Source organism: Lagenorhynchus albirostris, chromosome 21, assembly GCF_949774975.1.
Source record: "Lagenorhynchus albirostris chromosome 21, mLagAlb1.1, whole genome shotgun sequence".
Taxonomy (NCBI): Eukaryota; Metazoa; Chordata; class Mammalia; order Artiodactyla; family Delphinidae; genus Lagenorhynchus; species Lagenorhynchus albirostris.
This window is the reverse complement of record NC_083115.1, coordinates 4,592,952-4,615,781: the sequence shown is the minus strand read 5'-3', so window position 1 is coordinate 4,615,781 and position 22,830 is coordinate 4,592,952. Positions and strand designations below refer to the sequence as shown.

Genomic DNA, 22,830 nt, shown 5'->3' with positions numbered 1-22,830 from the left:
CCTATAACTAGACTCAGTCTAAGCAGATTCCTGAAGGTGAGGTGAACTACACTCCAAAAGAACTAATTGAGTTCTCTGATTTATATAAGCAGACATCGAGAGAAGCTCTGTGGGAAGGGATATTAAGGGTGTGGGATAACAGTGGAAGGAACATAAACTTGCATCAAGCCAAATGTATTGACTTAGGCTCACTAAGAAGAGATTCTGCATTTAATGCTGCAGCTTAGGAGTTAAAAGTGCTCTAACAGTTCGGTTCGTTGGCCAAAACATAGACCAAAAATAGCCATGATGAGCAAATTGTAAATGTCCAACCTCCTCTGATTTAATTTAGAGAGATTCAGAGGTTACTGTCACCATCAAGGACTTGAAAGATGTACAGGTGGTGGTTCCCACCACATACTCATTCAACTCTCCTATTTAGCCTGCAAAGAAGACAGATGGATTTTGGAGAATAAGCATGGATTACATTAAGCTTAACCAGGGGCTGACTCCAATTGCATCTGCCATACCAGTTGTGGTTTCATCGCTTGAGCAGATTAGCACGTCCTCTGGTCCCTGGTATGCAGCAATTTTTGTCAGCAGGCAAAGTCAGCAATACACCTTCACTGTCCTACCTACCGGGGTCTATCAACTCTCTAGCCCTATGTCATAATATAGATCTTCATCACCTTTCCCTTTCACAAGATATCATACTGGTCCATTACATTGATAACATGATGCTGATTGGACCTAGTGAGTGAGAAGTAGCAACTACTCTAGACTTATCATTAAGACATTTGCTGTCAGAAGGTGGGAAATAAATCTGACTAAAATTTTGGGGCCATCTATCTCGATTTCTAGTGAAATTTCTAGGAGATCAGTGGTGTGGGGCTTGTTGAGATACTCTTTTCTAAGGTGAAAGGTAAATTTTTGATTCTGGACAGTCCTATAGCCAAGAAAGAGGTGCAATGCCTAATGGGCTTCTTTGAATTTTGGAGACAGCATATTCCGCATTTGAGTGTGTTTCTTCAACCCATTTGCCAAGTGACCCATAAAGCTGCTAGTTTTGTATGGGGCCCAGAGCAGGAGAAGGCTCTGCAACAGGTCCAGGCTGCAGTGCAAGCTGCTCTTCCACTTGGGCCACATAAGCCAGCAGATCCAATGGTACTTGAAGTGGGAAGTGGCAGATAGGGGTGCTGTTTGGAGCCTTTGGCAGGCCCCATATGTGTATCGTGGTGCAGGCCATTAGGACTATAGAGAAAGGCCCTGACATAATCTAAAGAGAACTATTTTCCTTTTCAAAAACAACTTTTGGTCAGCTACTGGTAGAGCCTTAGTAGAGACTGAACACTTGACCATAAGCCACCAAATTATACTGCGGCCTCAGCTGTTGATCATAAACTATGTTTTCTGACCACCAAGTCATAAAATCGGGCTGCACAGAAACATTGCATCATCAAATGGAAATGGTAACTGTGATCAGGCCCAAGCAGGCCCTGAGGCACAGGTAAGTTACAAGAAGAAGTGGAATAAATGCCTATAGTCCCAACTACCACCACAGTGCCTTCTCTCAGCTTGCATTTATGGGCTCATAAGGAGTTCCCTATAATCAGTTGACAGATGATTCTGCCTGGTGTGCAGGCATCACTTGGAAGTGGAGAGCAGTAGCACTACAGCCCCTCTCTTGGACATCCTTGAAGGATAGTGGTGAAAGGAAATCCTATTAAAAGGGCAGAACTTCAGGCAGTGTACCTGGTTGTGCAATTTGCTTGGGAGGAGAAATAGCCAGACGTGTGATTATATACCAATTCTGGGCTGTAGCCAGTGGTTTGGCTGGGTGATCAGGGACTTGGAAGGAACATAAATGGAAAACTGATGACAAAATTATTTGGGGAGGAAGTATGTGGCTAGACCTCTCTGAATGGGCAAGAAACATGAAGACGTTTGTGTCCCATGTGAATGTTCACTAAGGGTGATCTCAACAGAGGACAATTTTAATAATCAGGTGGAAACGATGACCCATTTTGTGGATACTAGTCAGCCTATTTCCTAGCCATGCCTTTATCGTCAAATGGGCTAGTGAATAAAGTGATCGTGGTGGCAGGATGGGCTTAGCAACCTGGCAGCACCACTGCTGAGTGCCTAATCTTCCAGCAGCAGAGGCCAACACGGAGCCCAGGATACAGCACCGTTCTCAGGATGATCAGTCACCTACCTGGTGGTGGGCTGATTACCTTGGACCACTTCCATCAAGGAAGGGACGGTATTTTTTCCTTATTGGAATAGACACTCTGGGTTCAGGTTTACCTTCCCTATATGTAATGCTTCTGCCAAAACTGCCATCCATTGATTGACAGAATGACTTACCCACCATCACAGTATTCTATGCAGCATTGCTTCTGATCAAGGAACTAAATTCACAGCAAAAGAATTGCAGCAGTGGCCCTGGCCTCATGGATTCACTCGTTCCCCACCATCCTGAAGCTGCTGGCCTGATAGAATGGTGGCATGGCCTTTTTAGCACTCTATTACAGTGCTGGCTAGGTGGCAGTGTTTTTCAGGGCTGGGGCAAGGTTCTCCAGAAGACTGTCCAATATATGATGCTGTTTCTCCAGTAACCAGGATTCATGGGTCCAGGAATTGAAGGGTGGAAAGAGGAGTGGCACCACTCACTATTACCCCAAGTGACCCACTAGCAAAATTTTTGCTTCCTGTTTCCCAACTTTAAGTTCTGTTGGCCTAGAGGTCTTAGTCCCAGAGGGAAGAATGCTTTCGCCAGGGAACACAACAGTGATATCTTTAATTGGAATTAAGACTGCTGCATGGTTACTTCAGTTCCTCATACCTCTGAATCAATAGGAAAACAAGGGAGGTAAGGTATTGGCTGTGGTTAGTGATCTTGACTACCAAAGGGAACTGGACTACTCAACAACAGAGGTAAGGAAGAGTATGTATGAAATACAGGCAATCCTGTGGAATGTCTCCTCATATTACCATGCTCTGTAATTAAGGTCAATGAAGAACTACAACTCCATCCAGAAAGGATTACTAATGGTGCAGACCTTTCAGAAATGAAGGTTTGGGTCAGCAAAGCAGCTCAGGTGCTTGATGAAGTCAAAGGGAATGCAGAGTGGAGAATAGAAGAAGGTAGTTATAAATACCAGCTACAACCATGTGACTAGTTACAGAAATGCAGACTGTATTTTCACAATTATATTCTCCTTATTTTGTTATGAATACATTTGTCTGTATATAAACATATTGAGCAAATATCTTTGCTTTCTTTCCTCTCATTCCTTTATCATGTATCGACTTTGTATAAATATTTTAAATTTTACATCGTAGTATTTAAGTTATAAAATATCAGGAGGAGAGTAAACATCACGCAGGGGCTTTATCTCCTCTTCTGGAAAGGAATTAGGGCACCTTTGGTTGTATGCAGGACAGTTATATCACTTTAGGCAGAGTTATGACCTTTATTTGGAGATTAAGTATGGCTTAAGGAGATGCATATGGGTGCGAAGTTGACAAGGGGGAGACTTGTCATGGTTAATTTCATGTGTCAACTTAGGGATGTCCAAATGTCTGATAAAACATGATTTCTGGGTGTGTCTGTGTGTCTTGGGAAGAGATTAGTATTTGAATCATTAGACTGAGTGAAGGAGAGACTACCCTTACCAATTGGAGTGGGCATCATTCAATCTTTTGAGGGCTTGAGCAGAACAAAAATGTAGAGGAAGGTCAATTTGCTTTCTCCTATCCTGGGACACCCACTGGCACTCCTGGTCCTCAGGGTTTTGGACTCAGATTGGGACTTACATCATTGGCCCTGCATTTCTCAGGCCTTCAGACTCACACTGAATGACGCTACCAGTCGTTTCCCGGCTCTCCAGCTTGCAGATGGCAGATCTTGGGACTTCTTTGCCTCCAGAACCATGTGAGCCAACTCCTTTAATAAATTTCCTCATCCCTCCCACCCCCCATCTATCTATATAACTCCTATTGCTTCTGTTTCTCTGGAGAACCCTGACTCACACATTTATATTATTGTAGCTTCTTCTTAGATTTACCTTTTGCACTATGATATGTTCTTCTTTATATCTACTAATGCTTTTTGTGTTAAAGTCTACCAAGCTTTCTTTAGTTTAAAGTTCCATGGTATATCTGTCTTTTACTTTGAACCTTTATATAACTGAAATTGTCTTTTTTTTTTTTTTGTGGTATGTGGGCCTCTCACTATTGTGGCCTCTCCCGTTGCGGAGCACAGGCTCCGGACACGCAGGCTCAGCGGCCATGGCTCACGGGCCCAGCCGCTCCGCGGCATGTGGGATCTTCCCGGACCGGGGCACGAACCCGCGTCCCCTGCATCGGCAGGCGGACTCTCAACCACTGCACCTCCAGGGAAGCCCTGAAATTGTCTTTTATAAGCAGCGTATAGTTGAAATTTTTTTCCAAATCTTTTTTTTTTAATTTTTATTGTTGTCTTTTGATTGGTTATGGACCATGAGACTATAACACAACCACACACCATTGCGGCTTAAAATATAACAGTGGCCTTTAATCATGGTATTGCATGTATTATACACTTTCCTAACCTCATGCCTACTCATTAACAGAGTTAATGCTTACTAACAGAATTAATATGAGGTAACTTTAAAAATAAGAAATATGTAATACAAAAACTCATAAACATGCATTCCTTGCAAATAAATTATGTGTGGTATTATGTTATATATGAAAACTTTTATCTTTTCTTGACAGATGAAAGACATAATGCACAGGTTTTGAATCCCAGGTAATTAGGCAAGGCATGTACGTTTTCTTTTCCATTTTTCCTGTCCATCAGAGATAATTACTCTGGTAGAATAAATAAAGGGGGAAAAGTCACCTGTATGATCAATCAAGTTAAAAATGATGATTAATTCAACAAATGGCATGAGGGTACACTTATTTTGAAGTAGAGTTCTATCATGTATCAATAATTTATTTGTAACCAACATTTTGAATACACAAATGCTAAAGAATTAAGCATTATTAGAAAAAAAGAGAAAAGATAGCACTGTAAGACATACTTTAGGTGACAGATTTACCATGTCTATGATATAGCCTCAATTTGATTTTTATTATATGCAGCTATATTACCATCTTCACTTAATATACATTTATATTATTTCTATCTATCTAATACATTGAATTTTCTGTTTGTCTGTTTCTTCCTCTCATCCTAAAATAGTTGATACTTACTGTGATACCATGGATTCTTTGTTTTCCAGGCTAGTCTTTGGTCTCACTCTCACTTTCCACTTGCCTATGTATTTAAAAATAAAAATAATCATTTAAAATTGTATTTTCCTCAAAGATGGTTCTACAAAACTCTGTACCATTTATCAGTATTGAAATAGTTTTGAATCCCTATCTGAGATCTGGGAGCAGTCACTACTTAAGAATATCTTACCACCGAGAGCACCTCTTAACTGGTAAGAAAGACTAATATGGGAAAAAGCAAAGTAATATAAGTTTATCTGGAAATGAACTCAGATCATATTTATATCCATGACATTATTAGCTAAATAGTTTTACACTTTTTTTTACCATTCATATTCTGCCCAGTTTTTCCACAATAAAGTCATCTAATATAAGAAAATTCCTTTAATATGTTTATATATTATCTGAATTATGTGACTATTTTATGTGTTACATATTACTTCAGCAATTTTACATAAACTTTTCAAAATATTTCTGTGAAATATATTCTCTTTTAATTAGTATTATCTTATCAACTTCAAATACTTCAATAAAATTCTTTAAATATTTGAATAAAATTCATTTCATTTTAATTAAGATGGAGGTCATAGATGTAAAACTCAAAGGCAGAAATTATTTTATAGCAATTTCCATGAAAGGAAATAAACCAATTTTAATATTTATTTTATTCTTGAAGCATATTTTCAGATATTTATAAGGTTATTTAATTTAAAAAAGTTTTTTCTGTAGATTAGCCATGGCTATATCTAGATTTTTCAGTTTTACTATTATATATTAATTTCTAACCTTTTCCAACTCTGCCTGCCTCTCAATTTATTTAAGTGCCTTAAAGCTTAACTACTCTCCTAAATTTCCATGCTGTGTTTTAATAAAATAGTGTATGCAAAATTCTTTGAAATATATAAATATTAAAAAGTAAAGTAATAATATTTAATACATATTTAATAATTAAGATCAAATAGTAAAAGGAGGTAGATAAACACTAACTAGAAATCATTTCTACTTAAATTTACCCTTAACACAGTCCAAGTTATTTTAAGATTAAAGAAATTTATTATTCATTATATTGATCATTAATATATTACATATTAAATTTCCATATAAAGATAAATATATAATCGGAATTATTACTAGTTATATCACCATAATGTTATTTATTGATAAGTTACTATGTAGGCCAACTAATTACAAAAGTAATGAATCTTAAATATGAAATTAATATACTCATCGCTTGTATAGTCCTCAGTTCTCCAATTTTCATTTTGGAAATAAACTTTTACCAGTGTAGCAATCAGTACACAGAGAATAATGAAAAAAGGAATGAGTAAGAAAAATGGCCATCTCGTAGGTGTGGAATAGTAAACATTCTCAATATAGCGCCTGTCTAGGAGAGAAAACACCAGTGATTTGAAAGCAATTACCAGGAATATAGCAAAACCATTTCTGCATTTTAATATGACTATTAGAATAAAATGTTTAAACATTTAATAATTTTATAATTAACATATTTTATATGAAGTGGATAAGTTGACATCATAAGTGCTCAAAGTTAGACTCTTCTCTTACATAATAGTCCTATATTCCTTGCTTGTTTATTAAGAACCTTCTATTCCATGTAGTCTCTTTTCAGATCTGTCTCATAATACAGACGAAAGGGATTATAGTGTGATCCCAGGAAGAACTGAATTTTCCCTCAATACTCAAATTTTTTTTTGTAAGAAATATTGCATATGTAATAGCATTTCAATGAAGTCCAAATTCTTTTCTTTTATTGCATTGGTATTTATTTTCATGTTTCATCTAAGAAATTAATTGCTTAGCTCAAGGTCATGTAGACATTTCCTGTGTTTCTTTCAAGAATAGTTTTAGCTTCTACATTTAGATTTATCGTCTATCACACATGAATTGTGAAGTAAGTTGTAATTTTGAGATTCATTTGGCCTTATGTGGATATCCAGTTGTTAGAATACAATGTTTTGAACTCACTTTCCTTTCCCGTTGAACTATCTTTGTACTTTTCTTGATTACTGTAACTATATACTAAATCTATATTATTCTAAATTTAATATAAGGCAAATAGACTAAGTTGTCCTTCTTTGTTGTACTTTTTCAGAGCTCTTTCGCTATTCTAAGCACTTTTGTGTGTATTTTAGAATCAAATTGTTGACACCTAAAATGTTGCATGCTTTTATGATTGGTTATTTTTATCTATAGATTTAATTTGGTGAGAATTGACATCTTGGCCATAATAAACTTTCCAATAGGTGAGCATGGCATATTTCTCCATTTACTTGTATGTTTAGCATCTATCTGCATTTTTGTTTTAGTTTCAGTCTTGCACATCTTTTGTTAAACTTATTCCTAATATTTTATATTTTGATAGTATTGTAGATGGTACTGATTTTAAGTTGGTTTTCATTTACTGCTGCTAGTATATAGCAATACTATCCACTTTTAAACATTTCCTTTGACCTTTCGAAAGGTTTTTATTACTTCTAGAAGTATTTTTGTAGAGTCCTTAGGATTTTTGATGTAATTAATCATATCATGTTCAGTCTAATTTCATCCTTTCTAATCTTCATGCTCCTGATTTTTTGTTCTTTACTTATTGCACTGGCTATGACTTAGGGTAAAATATTGACATGGTGAGAGCAGACTTCATTGCCTTGCTCTCAAATTTTGGAAAAAACAATGTATTTTATCATAAGATATATTGGCTAAAATTTTTTTGTTGATGCTTTTTATCATATTGATGAAGTTTGCTTCTGTTGGTAGTTTGTTGCCTTTAAAAAATTCATAAATACGTGTTGAATTTTGTCAAATGACTTTTATGCATCAAAAGAGAAAATGATATACACTTAAAAAATTCTTAATTTGGTGAATTGCACTGATTGACTTTCAAATGACTGCTTACATTTATGTTTATGAAGTATATTGTTCTGTAATTTTTTCTTTGTTAACTTTCTTTCTGGATTTGGCATCAGGGATATGTTTTCCTCATACAGCGAGGTGACAGGAGTCACTTCACTGCTACTTTTTAAAATGGTATTTCTTCCTTGCAAAAACTTGCCAGAATTAACCTGTGAAACCAAATACATCTGTATTTCTTGTTGCTGTTATTTTTGTTGGTGGTGATTTTCAAAAATCACAAATGCACACATCATGAAGTTTGGGCTTCTGATTTCTTGGTTATACCCTATGATTTATAATTCCTTTTCCATAAGGAGTAGCCCTTATAACACTTTTTACATTAGAGTAGCTTTATCAGTCTACTTTTACCCATAATTGATTAGGACTTGAAGAACATATGTATTATCTTGACCGTTTTCAGTCTGACTGAGGTAATTCCTTAAAAATGTATGGATTTCTTGTGTATTAAATAAAAAATACACCCCATTAAATGAAACCACACCCACAAATCTTTTTAACATAAATCTGTCTATATTGGACTCTGGTGAGGCTGCTATAAAATAACCTATTTAACATTCATAGTAGCCTTACTGTTTAAGAGTTTTTAAGAGGCAGTCCAGTACAATACTTAGAAGGCTTTTTGTATATTGATAGATGAAGGTGTCTAAGAGGCATCACTTTAAGTTTTCCTGAGGTCTTAACAGAGGGGTTTACATACGCTTGACAATTTTTATCTGAGATGAAATTTTATTGCTCAGTATCTCAAATTTAGCTGTTAGCCATTTCTCACTTTAAGAATGTTTTGCTGGAAGAATTCAGGAATAAACATTAATTTTATTTTCAAACCAAATAAATTTTAGCTCTTTTCAAGTAAAATAGACATTTTACTTGAAAACTGAACTGTTCCTTTATTAATAATTACTATCATCTTATATTTTATCATAGGTAACTTAAGTCACCCAACTTGGAAATCTTGCTGACCAGAACCATGAATTCTACTTTCCACATTACCACAGGCAGCAAGGATGCCACACAATTCACTACTTCATAATAAATGTCCTCATTTCTCCAACTTCTAATAACATGTTTTTAAGCTGTCTTTGAATTGCTCACCAACAGTCTTCTTGAGACAATGTCAACATATATCAGTAGTCATCAGCAGTTTCCTGTTCTACCTTCCATGCACCACCCAATTCCAAAGCTAATGGCACATGTTTTAGATTCTTGTTATATAAATATAAATGCACCATCTGGTACCAAATTGTGTGTGTGTGTGTGTGTGTGTGTGTGTGTGTGTGTGTGTGTAGGGAGAGAGAGAGAGAGAGAGAGAGAGAGAGAGAGAGATTGTGCAAGAAAGTATCCCTAAATTTGGTAACTTAATCTTTTAATTTTGTGTGTCATGAATTTGGGGAAGGCTTAGTTGCATGGTTGTATTTTTATTTTTATGTCTCAATGTAGTCAAATTTCATATACAGCAGATAATTTTCAACAGAATGAGTGTTCCAATAATGAGAGTTCGAAGAATTAGTATTCTAAAAAACCCAATCAGAATCTGCAGCAAAACCATGGAAGTCTCAGAATCTCACTTCTGTATATTTTACTGCTCAATCACGTCACTAAAACCAACCTGGATTCTAGGAAACAGTCTTCTTCTCACTGGGGAAACAGCATGCATGTGCATGGATAGAAGCAGTTAACTGCTGTTAATTTGAAGATAAGCTGACCGTTCCCACTAACATAGAAATAGCTTGGTGATACATAAGTATGTTATAATGTTTTTTACTTAATCTATTACTGCATGGTCTTAAATACTATATTTCAAATGCTGGAATGAATGTGGAAATGTTACGAACTAAGTCTGGCTCAAAATCTGCTTGCTTTGATTTTCTGTAAATATAGGTTTTTGTTTGTTTGTTTGTTTGTTTGCGGTACGCGGCCTCTCACTGTTGTGGCTTCTCCTGTTGCAGAGCACAGGCTCCAGACACGCAGGTTCAGCGGCCATGGCTCACGGGCCCAGCTGCTCTGCAGCATGTGGGATCTTCCCGGACCGGGGCACGAACCCGTGTCCCCTGCATCGGCAGGCGGCCTCTCAACCACTGTGCCACCAGGGAAGCCCTAAACATAGATTTTTATATAAAAGAAATCTAGTCCTAAGCAACACTGGATCTGCCAGCTTGCTCTAAAATACATCTCTACTTTGAACCAAAATGTGTCGAAAATTATATTTCCTAAGCTCCTTAACCTTTGGAAGGTCTTCTAGTTAGATTTGGCTAATGGGATTCACTGGATAAAATTTGGAGGGCAAGAAGACAGAAATTGCCATGGTATTTAACCCTCTCTGTCTCCAGCATCTGCAATTGTGTCCCTGTATCCTCTACACCTTCACCTCATGCTGGAGAGTACCTCTAACCTGTGTTCTAGACCCTAGTATATAGCCCTGACCACAGTTACATGTCATGCGAGATGGCTTAGATTCTGGTTCTAGTAATAACATCTCCATTTATTGTGCCTTTAGCCCTAAGAAGTGGTAGTGGATTCCTGTGTTGCTAATCTCTGGTTGCCTCACTGTTCTCTGATTGGCTTTTATCTCTGCCGTTGTGTGTTACCCCATGCCTTGTATTGAATTCCTTCTGTGTGAAAGGCTAAAGTGATTTCTATTTTCGTGCCTGGGCCTTTACTGACATACGTTATTTATAACATATATTTAATATGTTATAACACATTAGTCTCTGGAAGGAAAACATAAATTAAATAGCCATATATGGTGTATTGTTTTATGTCCAAACATAATCTAAATATAAATTGGTAGACAAAAGACTTATTTTATTAAATTTAATACATTAAAATGTTATTTTAATTATAATTTCAATTGAAATCAGTATCAATCAATACTTACCAGGTAGGCCTGGTACTGAGGGTGGAAAGTTGCCACTGTCCATACTCCCACCTTCCCATGACTCTAGTGAAGCTAGGCAGTTTGGAGGTAAATATGTAGGGTTACAGTGACAGTGCCTTTTATTATTACATAGCTGAAACAGGAGAAATATCATCTTATAAATAGCTAAAATTATTTGTGTTCACTTAAAATTTTGAAATAATAGGTCAGATAAGGCTGATTTTCTTACATGTTTTATGAATATGACTGTGTGTGTGTGTGTGTGTGTGTTTAGCTGTGCGTTTGCTTTCCAAATATCAGCCTCAATGATTTCTATTCTTGTCTTATAGTGCTGATACTTACACCTTGATTGTGGCATTTTTCTGGAGTACAGTCGTAATTCAAGAATGAAGAATCTACACATTTCTTATTTTTGCAAACCTAAAAAGGAGATATCCCAAAGTAAGTTAACTGTACCAACATCTGTATTTGGCATCTAATTAAAAGGATTCCTTATTATACTGACATAAGAGGTATTCATTTAATAATAAATATTAATATACTAACAATAAGTGATTAATTCATAGTGCTACTATGTTTTCAGCACTAGATGAGACTGATTATCTGAAAATAAATAAAACAATAAAAACATCTTCCCTGCTTATACTGGGATAGGAAGTACAGACATGAAATAAGTAACAGTAAAGGTAAATGTGTAATAAATACTATAATAAAATAGTTTTATGAAATAATAAAAACACAGAATTTGTCTAATATATGAGGACAGTGAAACTTTTTTATTGAGCTCTGATGTTGAACATGACTTAATCAAGCATAGAAATGAAAGACAAAGTACTTATAGAAAAAGAATAAGTATTCAGAATGACCCTACATCATATCTATTATGAAACTGTTAAGAAATATTTAGGGAAGTTCAGTTGTTACACAAAGAACAGCCATTCAAACATTAATTAACTAAATATTTGAGTCTTACGATGTGCCTGGCCCTGAGAACACAGCAGTGAACAACAACAAAACTCATGTTGCTCATATTGCAGTAAAAGATATAGAAACACACACACAACAAAAAATCTATACATGATGTGACAGAGGTGATTATGGAGGGTTTGTCTGTGTCTTATAGTCTTAATCAGAAAATTGGTCTATAACCTATAAGCAATTGGCGGTGTTTAGAGATTTAATTGGAAGATGGAAAGCTGATAAAAGGAGGTTTTGAAAAAGAGAATGTAAAAGGCAAGAGAAAATATAGAAAGACAAACTAGAATAACATTACAGTAGTCCAGAAAAATGACAACCATAGAGTGAAATTGAGTGGTAGTAGTGTTGATGAAAAACAGTGGTTGTGTTTGAGACAGAGTTAAATAGTTTGATCCACCTAAGTTTAGTGATAGATTGTATATAAAGGATGAAAAGAGAGATGGAGCAATGACACCAAGGTCTCTGGTATGTCTAACTTTCTTGGTTGTGGTACAAGTAATGGAATAAGAAAGCTAAGCATAAAGCTCAAAAGTTTAGAAATATTATTTTTTGAGACTTCTTTTTACTTGTAATATCAAATAATACTATGCACTTGAGATAAAATAAAAATTATTTTTAGGCACAGAAAATGTGAAACAATTTGATTCCACAAAAGTAACCAAAACCTGAAGCCAGCATTCCTCCCATGGTCATCAATGGCTAAGGATGTAGTATTTAAGTGATTATATGCACCGTACACCAGTGACAGAATTAAAAGCAGGTTTTACCAAATCCTGAAAAAATAATCTGGAGGGCAACATCAGCAAAATGGTGCACTAGGAAGTCCCAAGTCTTGTTCTCCTTTAGAGATCCTAGAAGAAGAAGATGAAGAAGGAGGAGGAGGGGAAGGAGGGGGGGAGGGGGAGAAGGACTGGCTAAAGCAACCCATAGGAGCTCTGGAAGCCGTCAGAGGTCTACTGCAGCTAAGCAAATGCCCAAACAAACAAACAGAAAGCCACAATCGAAATGTTAGAAAGTTTTGTAGTATTTTGCTCAAACCTTGTCCCACTACTTTTTGGGCATGCCATAGTCTTGGTCTGGAGGAGACAGCAGCTGAGTTTCCAATTCCCTCCCTTGAACTGAATGGAGTAGAGGACACCTTATTTTCAATATTGTAACCTGTCTGGGAACTGCCTGAAGACTGGTCTCTGTTCCACCTAATTCAGATCTCAGATGGACACTGCCCAGGAAAACTGCAGGGAAACTAAGACTTGTAGACATTTGGAGCAGAGAGAATGGGTGGAAACATACAATAGACCATCTAAGGCTCCAAGGCAACCCTGGCATGAGACTATTTGGAAAAACAAGACATTAAAAAACATACATGTATGTGGGGAATAAGAAAAGCCACAAAAAGACCCAGGAAAGATGCATATTCACAGAGATCTCAGAGACCACAAGCAGCCTTGGCTACTCCCAAGGCTCAGAGCACAGCCAAGAAATTAGAAAAGGACTACACTGGCACGGAGCCAGACTGCAAACAGTGGGAGAAATGGCTGTTTTTCAAAAGTCCAGTTTTTAACCAAAAAATCACATGCTATAAAAAGAAACAGGAGAAAAAGGAGGAAAGAATATGCAATGGAGATAAAACAGTATCACCAACAAGTAGTGCTGGGAAAACTGGACAGCCACATGTAAAACAATAAGATTAGAACAATCCCTCACAACATTTACAAAAATAAACTCAAAATGGTTTAAAGACCTAAATGTAAGGCCTGTAACCATAAGACTCTTAGAAGAGAACATAGGTAGGATACATTTTGATATAAATTGTAGCAATATTTTCTTGGATCAGTCTCCTAAGACAAAAGAAGTAAAATCAAAACTAAACAAATGGGATCTAATTAAACTTAAAAGCTTTTGCACAGCAAAGGAAACTATCAACAAAACAAAAAGAAACCTATGGAATCGGAGAAAATATTTGCTAATTATGCAACTAACAAGATGTTAATATCCAAAATATATAGACAGCTCATTCAATACAATATCAAAACAAAAACAAAACAGTTAAACAATGGGCAGTAGACTGAATAGACATATTTCCATAGAAGATATAAAGATGGCCCACGGGCTCATGAAAAGATGTTCAACATCGCTAATTATTAGAGAGATGCAAATCAAAAACACAATGAGGTATCACCTCACACCTCTTTGAATGGCTCTCATCAAAAAGTCTACAAATAACAAATATTGGGGAGAATGTGGAGAAAAGGGAACCCTTGTACACTTTTGCTGGCAATGCAAATTGGTACAACCACTATGGAAAACACTATGGATGTTCCTTAAAAAAAGTAAAAATAGAATTACCATACAACCCAGCAATCCCACTCCTGGGTATACATCTGGAAAAAAGAAAGACACTAATTCAAAAAGATACATGTTCCCCAATGTTCACAGCAGCACTATTTACAATAGCCAAGACTCAGAAGCAACTCAAGTGCCCATCAACAGACTATTGCATTTAAAAATGTGGTTTTTAAATATATATATATGTATATATATATATTTATAAATTTATATAATGGAATATTACTCAGCCATAAAAAAGAATGAAATACTGTTATTTGCAGTAATGTGGGTGGGCTTAAAGAAAATTATGCTTAGTGAAATAAGTCAAAGAGAAAGTCAAATACTATATGATATCACTTATATGTGGAAACTTAAAAAGAATGCAAAGGAATATATATATGCAAAACTGAAACAGATATAGAAAACAAACCTATGGTTGCCAAAGGGGAGATCAAAGTGGGGAGGGACAAATTAGGGGTATGGGATTAACAGATGCAAAGTGGTATATATAAAATAGATAGGCAACAAAGATATACTGTATAGCACAGGGAATTATACCCATTATCTTGTAATAACCTATAATGGAATATAATCTGCAAAAATACTGAATCACTATGCTGTACACCTGAAACTAACACAATATTGTAAATCAATTATACTTCAAATAATAAAAAGAGTTGATGGAAGGTTCATGAAAATGGAGAGTACTTATATCTCAGATTTATATGCCTTTGATTGATTTTTCCTTTACTCTGTGAATCCTTTATTATTTTCATCACTAAAATGGGCATATGTTACTTTAACTGCTATTTTAAGTAAGTATATCAAAATATAATTCATGACATTAAAAATACTCCCTGTGTAACATGAGATAATTAATAAAACAGTTAATACATATGACTTCCATGAAAAAAGTACTAAATAGCCAATGAAATATTCATAGTGATAATATCTCATTTTCAAAACTTTCTACTTTCTTATTTTTTGAAATTAAATGTGCACTTAAGTTATGAGAAAAATATCAAATATGCATTTAAAATTTGAAATTAGGAAATTAGTTGGTAATAAAAGACTACATACCTTATTTAGACCACAAACAGTTCCATCTTTTACCCACATGTTTCCACTGTCTTTATCATCATATGCATATTCCAGTCCAACGCAGATGTTTCCATCTATGTTGCTATACAAAACAGTGGCATTTGGAATATTAATTATAATTCCTTTGTCATATGTACACAGTAATTTTCCACATCGCACATCCCTATAATTTACCAACAAATAAAAATCATTAGTTTTCAATACAGAGAAATATTAGAATATCATTTCTAAAGCAAACAGATTTAAATAAAGCATTAAGGGCTGCTAAAAGATGTATGCAATTAATTGTGCAACACCAAAAAATATGAGAGCCTTTCCTGCATTGTTAATAGTAACAACATCTTAGTAATTATGAACTACTTTCTATTTAGCCTTATCACTTTTTTGGTAACAATTCTTTATTCCTTTTTTGATTCTTAAACATGATTCCAAGCTTATTCTATTCTAAAAAATTAGTAAAATTTAAAAAATTACTGGTATGATTGGATTTCCTTTTCTGTTTTTCAAACATAATATGTACTCTCCACATCATGGGTCCCAAACTGACAAGACACTGAGGCATACACTCAAGAAGCAGTACATGCAATAAATATTAACGCTGAACCACTGAGATACATCACAATGATAGTGCATAAATCACAGACAAAATCATGAAAGTAACCAGAAAATAAAAAAGCATTAACAACAAAAGAACAGTAATACAATTTAAGACTGACTTTCCAAGAGAAATAATGGAGATCAGATTATTGAATGACAGACTCAAAGGTGAGACAAAATATCTAGTGTCTTCGCATTCTGTAGGTAGAGAAAATATCTTTCAAAAGGAAATATGGCATTTTCAGACAATAATTAATAAAATTTATCAATAGACGCCCCAGACTAAAGAAAATGTAAACTGAGTTCTTCCCATTGAAGGAAATTTATCTTAGATGTAACTTGTAGAAGTACAAAACACATATAGCTTTATCAGATTGAGGAAGTTTTATTCTATTCCTAATTAGATGAGAGTGTTTATCATGAGTCAGTTCTAGGATTTGTGATACATCAGGCACAAAATAAATTGTGTAGTTAAATCTTAACAAGGTGGGTAGGAGAGAGAGAAGATATAGGTAAATTATCTCCCCCCAAATAAGTATAAAACTGTGCAAATTTGTCACAACAAACATTTCAGGGCTATGGAAACTGATCAAAAGCAAACAACAAATCGAGAAGCATTTATGTAAAGTTGCCATAAAATCAGTAATAATAGTGAAAGGCTGTGGTCCTCTTGCCTGGGTCTGCTCCCATACACTCTTTCAGCTGTCGTTTTACCAGGGCAAGGCTGGCCATTAAAACCAATAAATTCAGTGCCAGAGGGATCATCCTTGATTTGGTGCAGAGAGCAAAAAGTCTCACCCAGCAGCATTTTGAGTAAAAGTAGCAAATGTATTAGGGAATGAATGTAAAACCAGCAGCACTGTTAGCCCAAGACTGAGGTCACAGTTGAGATTCGGGACGGAGTAGCTAGAAATTGGAGCCATGATTCTGGAGAGAGTGGTTCCATAAAGGCTGGCTGTCAGCTCTCCTTACATCACATCCCTAGCTGGCTGTGAGGCTCCATGTATGTGCAGGGAGACTTCACAAGTCTCTATTTGTTATAAAGCAGAAACTAACACACCATTGTAAAGTAACTATACTCCAATAAAGGTGTTAAAAGATAATAAAATAAAATAAAGGGGGGAAACACAGAAGCTTCTCAAAGGACACAGAGAAAGCATTTCATAAAATCCAGCACTGAACCATGATGAACTGTCTCATCCAGCTAGGAACAGACAGAAACTTCCTCAAATTGATAGAGCTGTATGTGTAACCTACTAGTAGTATCATGGATGAAGTAGAAAGATTGAATGCTATCACTCTACAATCAGGAACAAAACAAACATTTCTGCTTTTATCACTTTTATGCAATGAGGCAAAGATTTCTTAGGTATTGTACCAAAAGCAAGATCTGTAAAAAAATGAAGGGATAAGTTGGTCTTCATCAAAATTAAAATCTTTTGATCTTCAAAAAGTTGTCATTAAGAAAAGATAGAATTAGATATTTACAATTCATATATCTGATAAAGATTCTATTCTGATACATAAAAGAATTTTCACAATTCAATAATGACAACAAAACCCAATTTAAACGTGGGCTACAGATCTACCAAGACATTTTACCAAAGAAGATATACAAATGCCTTATAATCACATGAAAGGGTGGTAATTTCATAAATCAGTAGGTAAATGCAAATTAGAGCCAGAGTAAGATACCTTTTTAGAATGACACACAAATAAACAAGGAAACAAAAAGTCATGACAATATCAAATGTTGGTGATGTAGAGAAGGATGTAGGGAAGCTAGAACTCTGATACATATTTGCTGGAAATGTAAAATGGTACAGTAACTCTGGAAAATATTTGGGAAGCTTCTTAAAATGTTGAACATATACCTGCCATGTGACCCAGCAATTCTACTTCTAAGTGTGCATCCAGGTGAAATTTTAAAATATGTGTCTACATAAAGACTTGCACCTTCACACTTGTTATGTCCCAAGAGAAACAAATACATGGCTTTACAAAGCAAACAAACAAAATACTGCACAAGAATGTTCACAGCAGCATTGTTCTTGATTTTTTTTATTGAAGTATAGTTGATTTACAATGTTGTGTTAATTACTGCTGTACAGCAAAGTGGTTCAGTTATACGTATATATATTCAATATTCTTTTCTATTATGGTTTATCACAGGATACTGAATATAGTTCTCTGTGCTATACAGTAGGACCTTGTTGTTTTATCCATTCTCTATATAATAGCTTACATCCACAGCAGCATTGTTCTTAATGGCCTTAAACTAGAAACATTCTAAGTGCCCATTAAGTGGTACATAATTTTAAAATGTTTATATCCACACCATATAATATTACCCAGTAATAAGAAGCTACATACTACTGATATAGGCTACAAAATGGATGAATCTCAAAAACATAAGTAAAAGAAACCAGACAAAAAGATTACATATTAGAGGGCTTCCCTGGTGGCGCAGTGGTTGAGAGTCCGCCTGCCGATGCAGGGGACACGGGTTTGTGCCCCGGTCCGGGAAGATCCCACGTGCCACGGAGCAGCTGGGTCCGTGAGCCGTGGCCGCTGAGCCTGCGCATCCGGACCCTGTGCTCCACAACGGGAGAGGCCACAACAGTGAGAGGCCCGCGTTCCACCAAAAAAAAAAAAAGGCAACCTACTGAATGGGAAGAAGGTATTTGCAAAGGGGTTAATATCCAAAATATATAAAGAACTCATACAACTCAATAAAAAAACAGCCTCCCAAAATCAATTAAAATATTGGCATAGGACCTGAATAGACATTTTCCCAAAGGCATACAGATGGCCAACAGGTACATGAAAAGACATTAAACATCACTAATCATGAGGGAAATGCAAATCAACACTGCAATGAGATATCATCTCACACCTGTCAGAATGGCTATTATCAAAGAGACCAAAAAAAAAAACAAGCATTGGTCAGATGTGGGGAAACTGTAGTAAACTGTCGGTATGAATGTAAATTGGTACAGCCAAATGGAAAACAGTATGGACTTTCCTAAAAAAAAAAATTAAAGTAGAACTACCATAAAATCCAACAATTCCACTCCTAGATATTTATCTGAAGAAAATGAAAACACTACTTCAAAGAGATATATGTTCCCCAATGTTCATAGCAGTATTATTTAAAATAGCTAAGATATGGAAGCAACCTAAGAACCCAGCATTGGATGAATGGATAAAGATGTGAGATATATTTATATTATTTGTATATTATATATGTAATAGAGTATCACTCAGCCACAAATAAAAATGAAATGTTGCCATTTGCAAGAACATGGATGGACCTGGATAGTATATTGCTTCATGCTTCGTGAAATAAATCAGACAGAGAAAAACAAATATTGTATGTTTTCACTTATATGTGGAATCTAAAAATAAAACAAACAAACAAATATAACAAAACAGAAACAGACTTACAGATACAGAGAACAAACTAGTGGTTACCAGAAGGGAGAGGTGTACGGAGAGTACAAAATGGGTGAAAGGGATTAAGAAGTACAAACTACCAATGGCAAAATAAATAAGCCAAAGGGATGTAACATACAGCATAGGGAATATAGTCAGTATTTTATAATAACTTTGTATGGTGTGTAATCTATAAAAAATGTTGGATCACTATGTTCTACCTCTGAAACTAATATAATGTTTGTAAGTACTTATACAGAAAATTATAAATATATGCAAAGTTTCCATTATGTATTACTCATACTAACCAATATAAAGTCAAAAAATTGCAATGCATGCCAAAAAAGTTAAAATGTGATATAGGTGCAAATAAAGCACTAGATATCAATATCCAAATGACCCAAATATTGCAATTAGCAGAGAAGCACTTTATAGCAGCTAATATAAAAAGATCAATGATTTAAAAGAAAATATAATCCTAACAGGTAGAAAGCTTCCTTTAGTCAGTATATGCTTTAGCAGTTATGAAACAAACTTTTGTGCTTCTGGGCTTGAGCATATGAAAAAGCAACTTATGAATGTAAGATGTAGTTTGTATATATTTGTGGTGTCTGGAAATAAAATTATCACTATAAGTTCACGTTTTAAAAACAGAGATATAATACGTGGATATGGAAATAAATGTGATACATGTATGTTCTAGCTTTGTTGTCTGAGAAGACATAGAGGTAATGGAAAATGGCAGAAATAAGCACACCTGGTTCTCAGATGTTTACTAAATACTCTTCTCTACTAAAAGGAATCTGGGCTACTTAGAGAAACAGCTGAATCCAGGACAAGGGTAGGAAAAATATAACAGGGGCCTAGAACATCTTTTTTTGTGCTGGAAAAATGTGTAAGTTTTTAAAGTGTCATACAGACTTTTGAAAAGAATATTGTGGCCAGCTAAAAGAAACTCTCACTAGCTCAAATTGAGACAATTTGAAAAAGTAAGTGTTAAAATAAATGATAGTAATATATTCTATAATATTGAGTCAAATAACAATTGCTGTGTCTGAACTGACATAAATAAATATACAAACATAAATAAATAAATAAAAATAATACTTCTTTCTACAATACATTTCTAGCTTAAAGGGGGAGGCAATAATGGAGTTAGAAAATCATCAATGAACCTTAATACTAGTGGGTGAAAGTTCGAAGAAGAACAGAACATGTCCATGGTCTCAATATTAACTCTCCCCATATTAACACATTAAACACAAAGGAAAAGTGTAACTTTACAATAGAGACCTAAAGAAAATTAACGTTACCAAATAATTTAACTTAAAATATCCAACTTTGAGAGAAAATGGCATGTACCTTTTAAAAATTGCACTTGACGGTACAACACCACTTCAGTGGCAAGCTTGCCAAAATTTACGACATGAATCTAATGATGAAAAATATCAAACAAACCCAATTTGAGGAAAATATTACAAAATAATTGGCCTGTAGTATTTTTTTTTTAAAAAAAAACAGGAAAAGAAATGGAAACAAAAAGAATGTTCTAGATTAAAGTTTAACAAACTCGTGACTCTGGATTTGCTCCTGAACAAGAAAAAAGACCTATAAATACTTCATTGAGATAACGAATGAAGTTTTATTGAGAACTGTGGTTGACAGCTACAATAGAGCCATTAAAAAAAATAAAAACCTTTGTTCTCAAGAAAACACAATGATTTATTTAAGGATAATGAAACATAGTAACCAACTTACATTCAAATGGTTTAGGAAAATCGTTTTGAAGGGAGGAAAGGAGAGGAGAGTTAGAAAAACAGAAGGATAAAGCAAATGCGCAAAATGTAAACCACTGAGTAAAAGCTATATGGGAAGTCTTTTTGCTATTCATGCGAAACAAGAAATTTTTTTTGCTATCAAACCAAGTTTGAAATAGTAACAAAGTAAAATATTATAGTAACAGTAGCATTCTAGTTCTAGTATATATAATTCTAGTTCTAGTATATATGATAATCATAGTAGTTAACAATTAACCCTCACATGTGTCAGTCCCATTCTAAGTGCTTTTCACAGAGTGTCTAAATTCCACATTGGCACAAGCCCAGTGACGTTAGTGAAATTGATATACATATTTTACACATCAGAAAAGTGAGGCACGTGTCCAAAGTCACACAAGTAGGTAAGTATTGGGATTAGTATTTGAAACCAAGATGTCTGCTTGTGGAGTATATGTACTTAAACACATTGCTTTACTTCCTGGATAGTAAAAATTCATGCATTTTTATCAGATCACTATGAAGAATGATCATCCTTTGTAAAATTAAAGTGACAGCATGCAAAATAAAACTGATCAGTCCTTCTAACTAATGGGTAATTAATGTAACTATATGTAAATTAAATGCTCTGTGGGGTGGAACAAGGGATAGTTTGGATGTGTGAGAAAGATAAGTACAGATATTCTGTACTTGAGACATTTATAATTTGATTAAATATAGTCTTACTTCATGATCAAGTGACATTTCACTTACATGTAAAGTAAATTATCTCATGGTATTTTCAAATATAAAGCAATAAATAAAGTTTCTCAGATAGATTTCCTAGAACATACTTAGGATTACACTGTGTGTACCCTGAAGCATTAGAGCCACAGTTCCCAGATGGATCAGTCTTAGAATTAAGTTGATCAAAACACTCTTGAGTACCAAAACCTGAACCTGAAAAATAAAAATTTGTGGTTAGTCATATTGAACTTACATTAATTTAAAATAATTAATGAGTACACTTAAAATTCTGAGATTGTTTACAATATTGCACAAAATAAGAGCATAATACAAAATTGAAAATAAAACCTAGTTTTAAAATCACAAAAAAACTACTTCAATGAAATATTTAAATATTGAAAGCATCTTGTCTACTATCCAAACAGATGCCTTAGGATTAACTACAGTATGCAGTTTATCTTCTAATTTTTAGTAAGTCTAGAAATATATAAGTATATAAGAAACTTTTTTAAACAAATAATTGACTTATTGGTCAATAGTGTTTTCATATAAATGTGTTTTCAAGACAAATCATTAAAATAATATCTTATTTTTTTATCCTAATTTCCCCAGACCAAAAATTCCTGGAGTCACAGCTGATTTATTTTCATATTTACTATTCAGTCCACACACATTATGTGTTTAATTCTCATAAGATTCAGTCTACTTAAAGAGCAGGTTATTTATCATGACTCAGTTAATTCTACTCTAATGGGAGGACTGAGCCAAAAACTTTTGATAGGGAGATTTAACTGTGAAGAAAAATGACACAGCATAAGAGGAGGCCCTGTGGACCCATCA

General features: G+C 34.8%; 1 protein-coding gene across 3 annotated transcripts in view; it reads right to left on the bottom strand.

Moving 5' to 3' along the window:
• Positions 1 to 5,253: 5,253 nt before the first annotated feature.
• Positions 5,254 to 22,830, bottom strand: part of ADAM2 (ADAM metallopeptidase domain 2) — an 80,761-nt gene continuing 63,184 nt past the window's right edge. For 2 of the 3 annotated variants that reach the window (XM_060136317.1, XM_060136318.1), the window contains 6 exons: positions 22,098 to 22,203; positions 15,437 to 15,620; positions 11,393 to 11,470; positions 11,051 to 11,183; positions 6,469 to 6,628; positions 5,254 to 5,287 (listed from right to left, as the gene is read on the bottom strand). In XM_060136317.1, coding sequence (XP_059992300.1) covers positions 5,254 to 5,287; positions 6,469 to 6,628; positions 11,051 to 11,183; positions 11,393 to 11,470; positions 15,437 to 15,620; positions 22,098 to 22,203 — 695 coding nt within the window. Of the gene's footprint in view, positions 5,288 to 6,468; positions 6,629 to 11,050; positions 11,184 to 11,392; positions 11,471 to 14,207; positions 14,215 to 15,436; positions 15,621 to 22,097; positions 22,204 to 22,830 lie in introns of all 3 variants that reach the window. The other variant, XM_060136319.1, reaches the window with a different exon arrangement.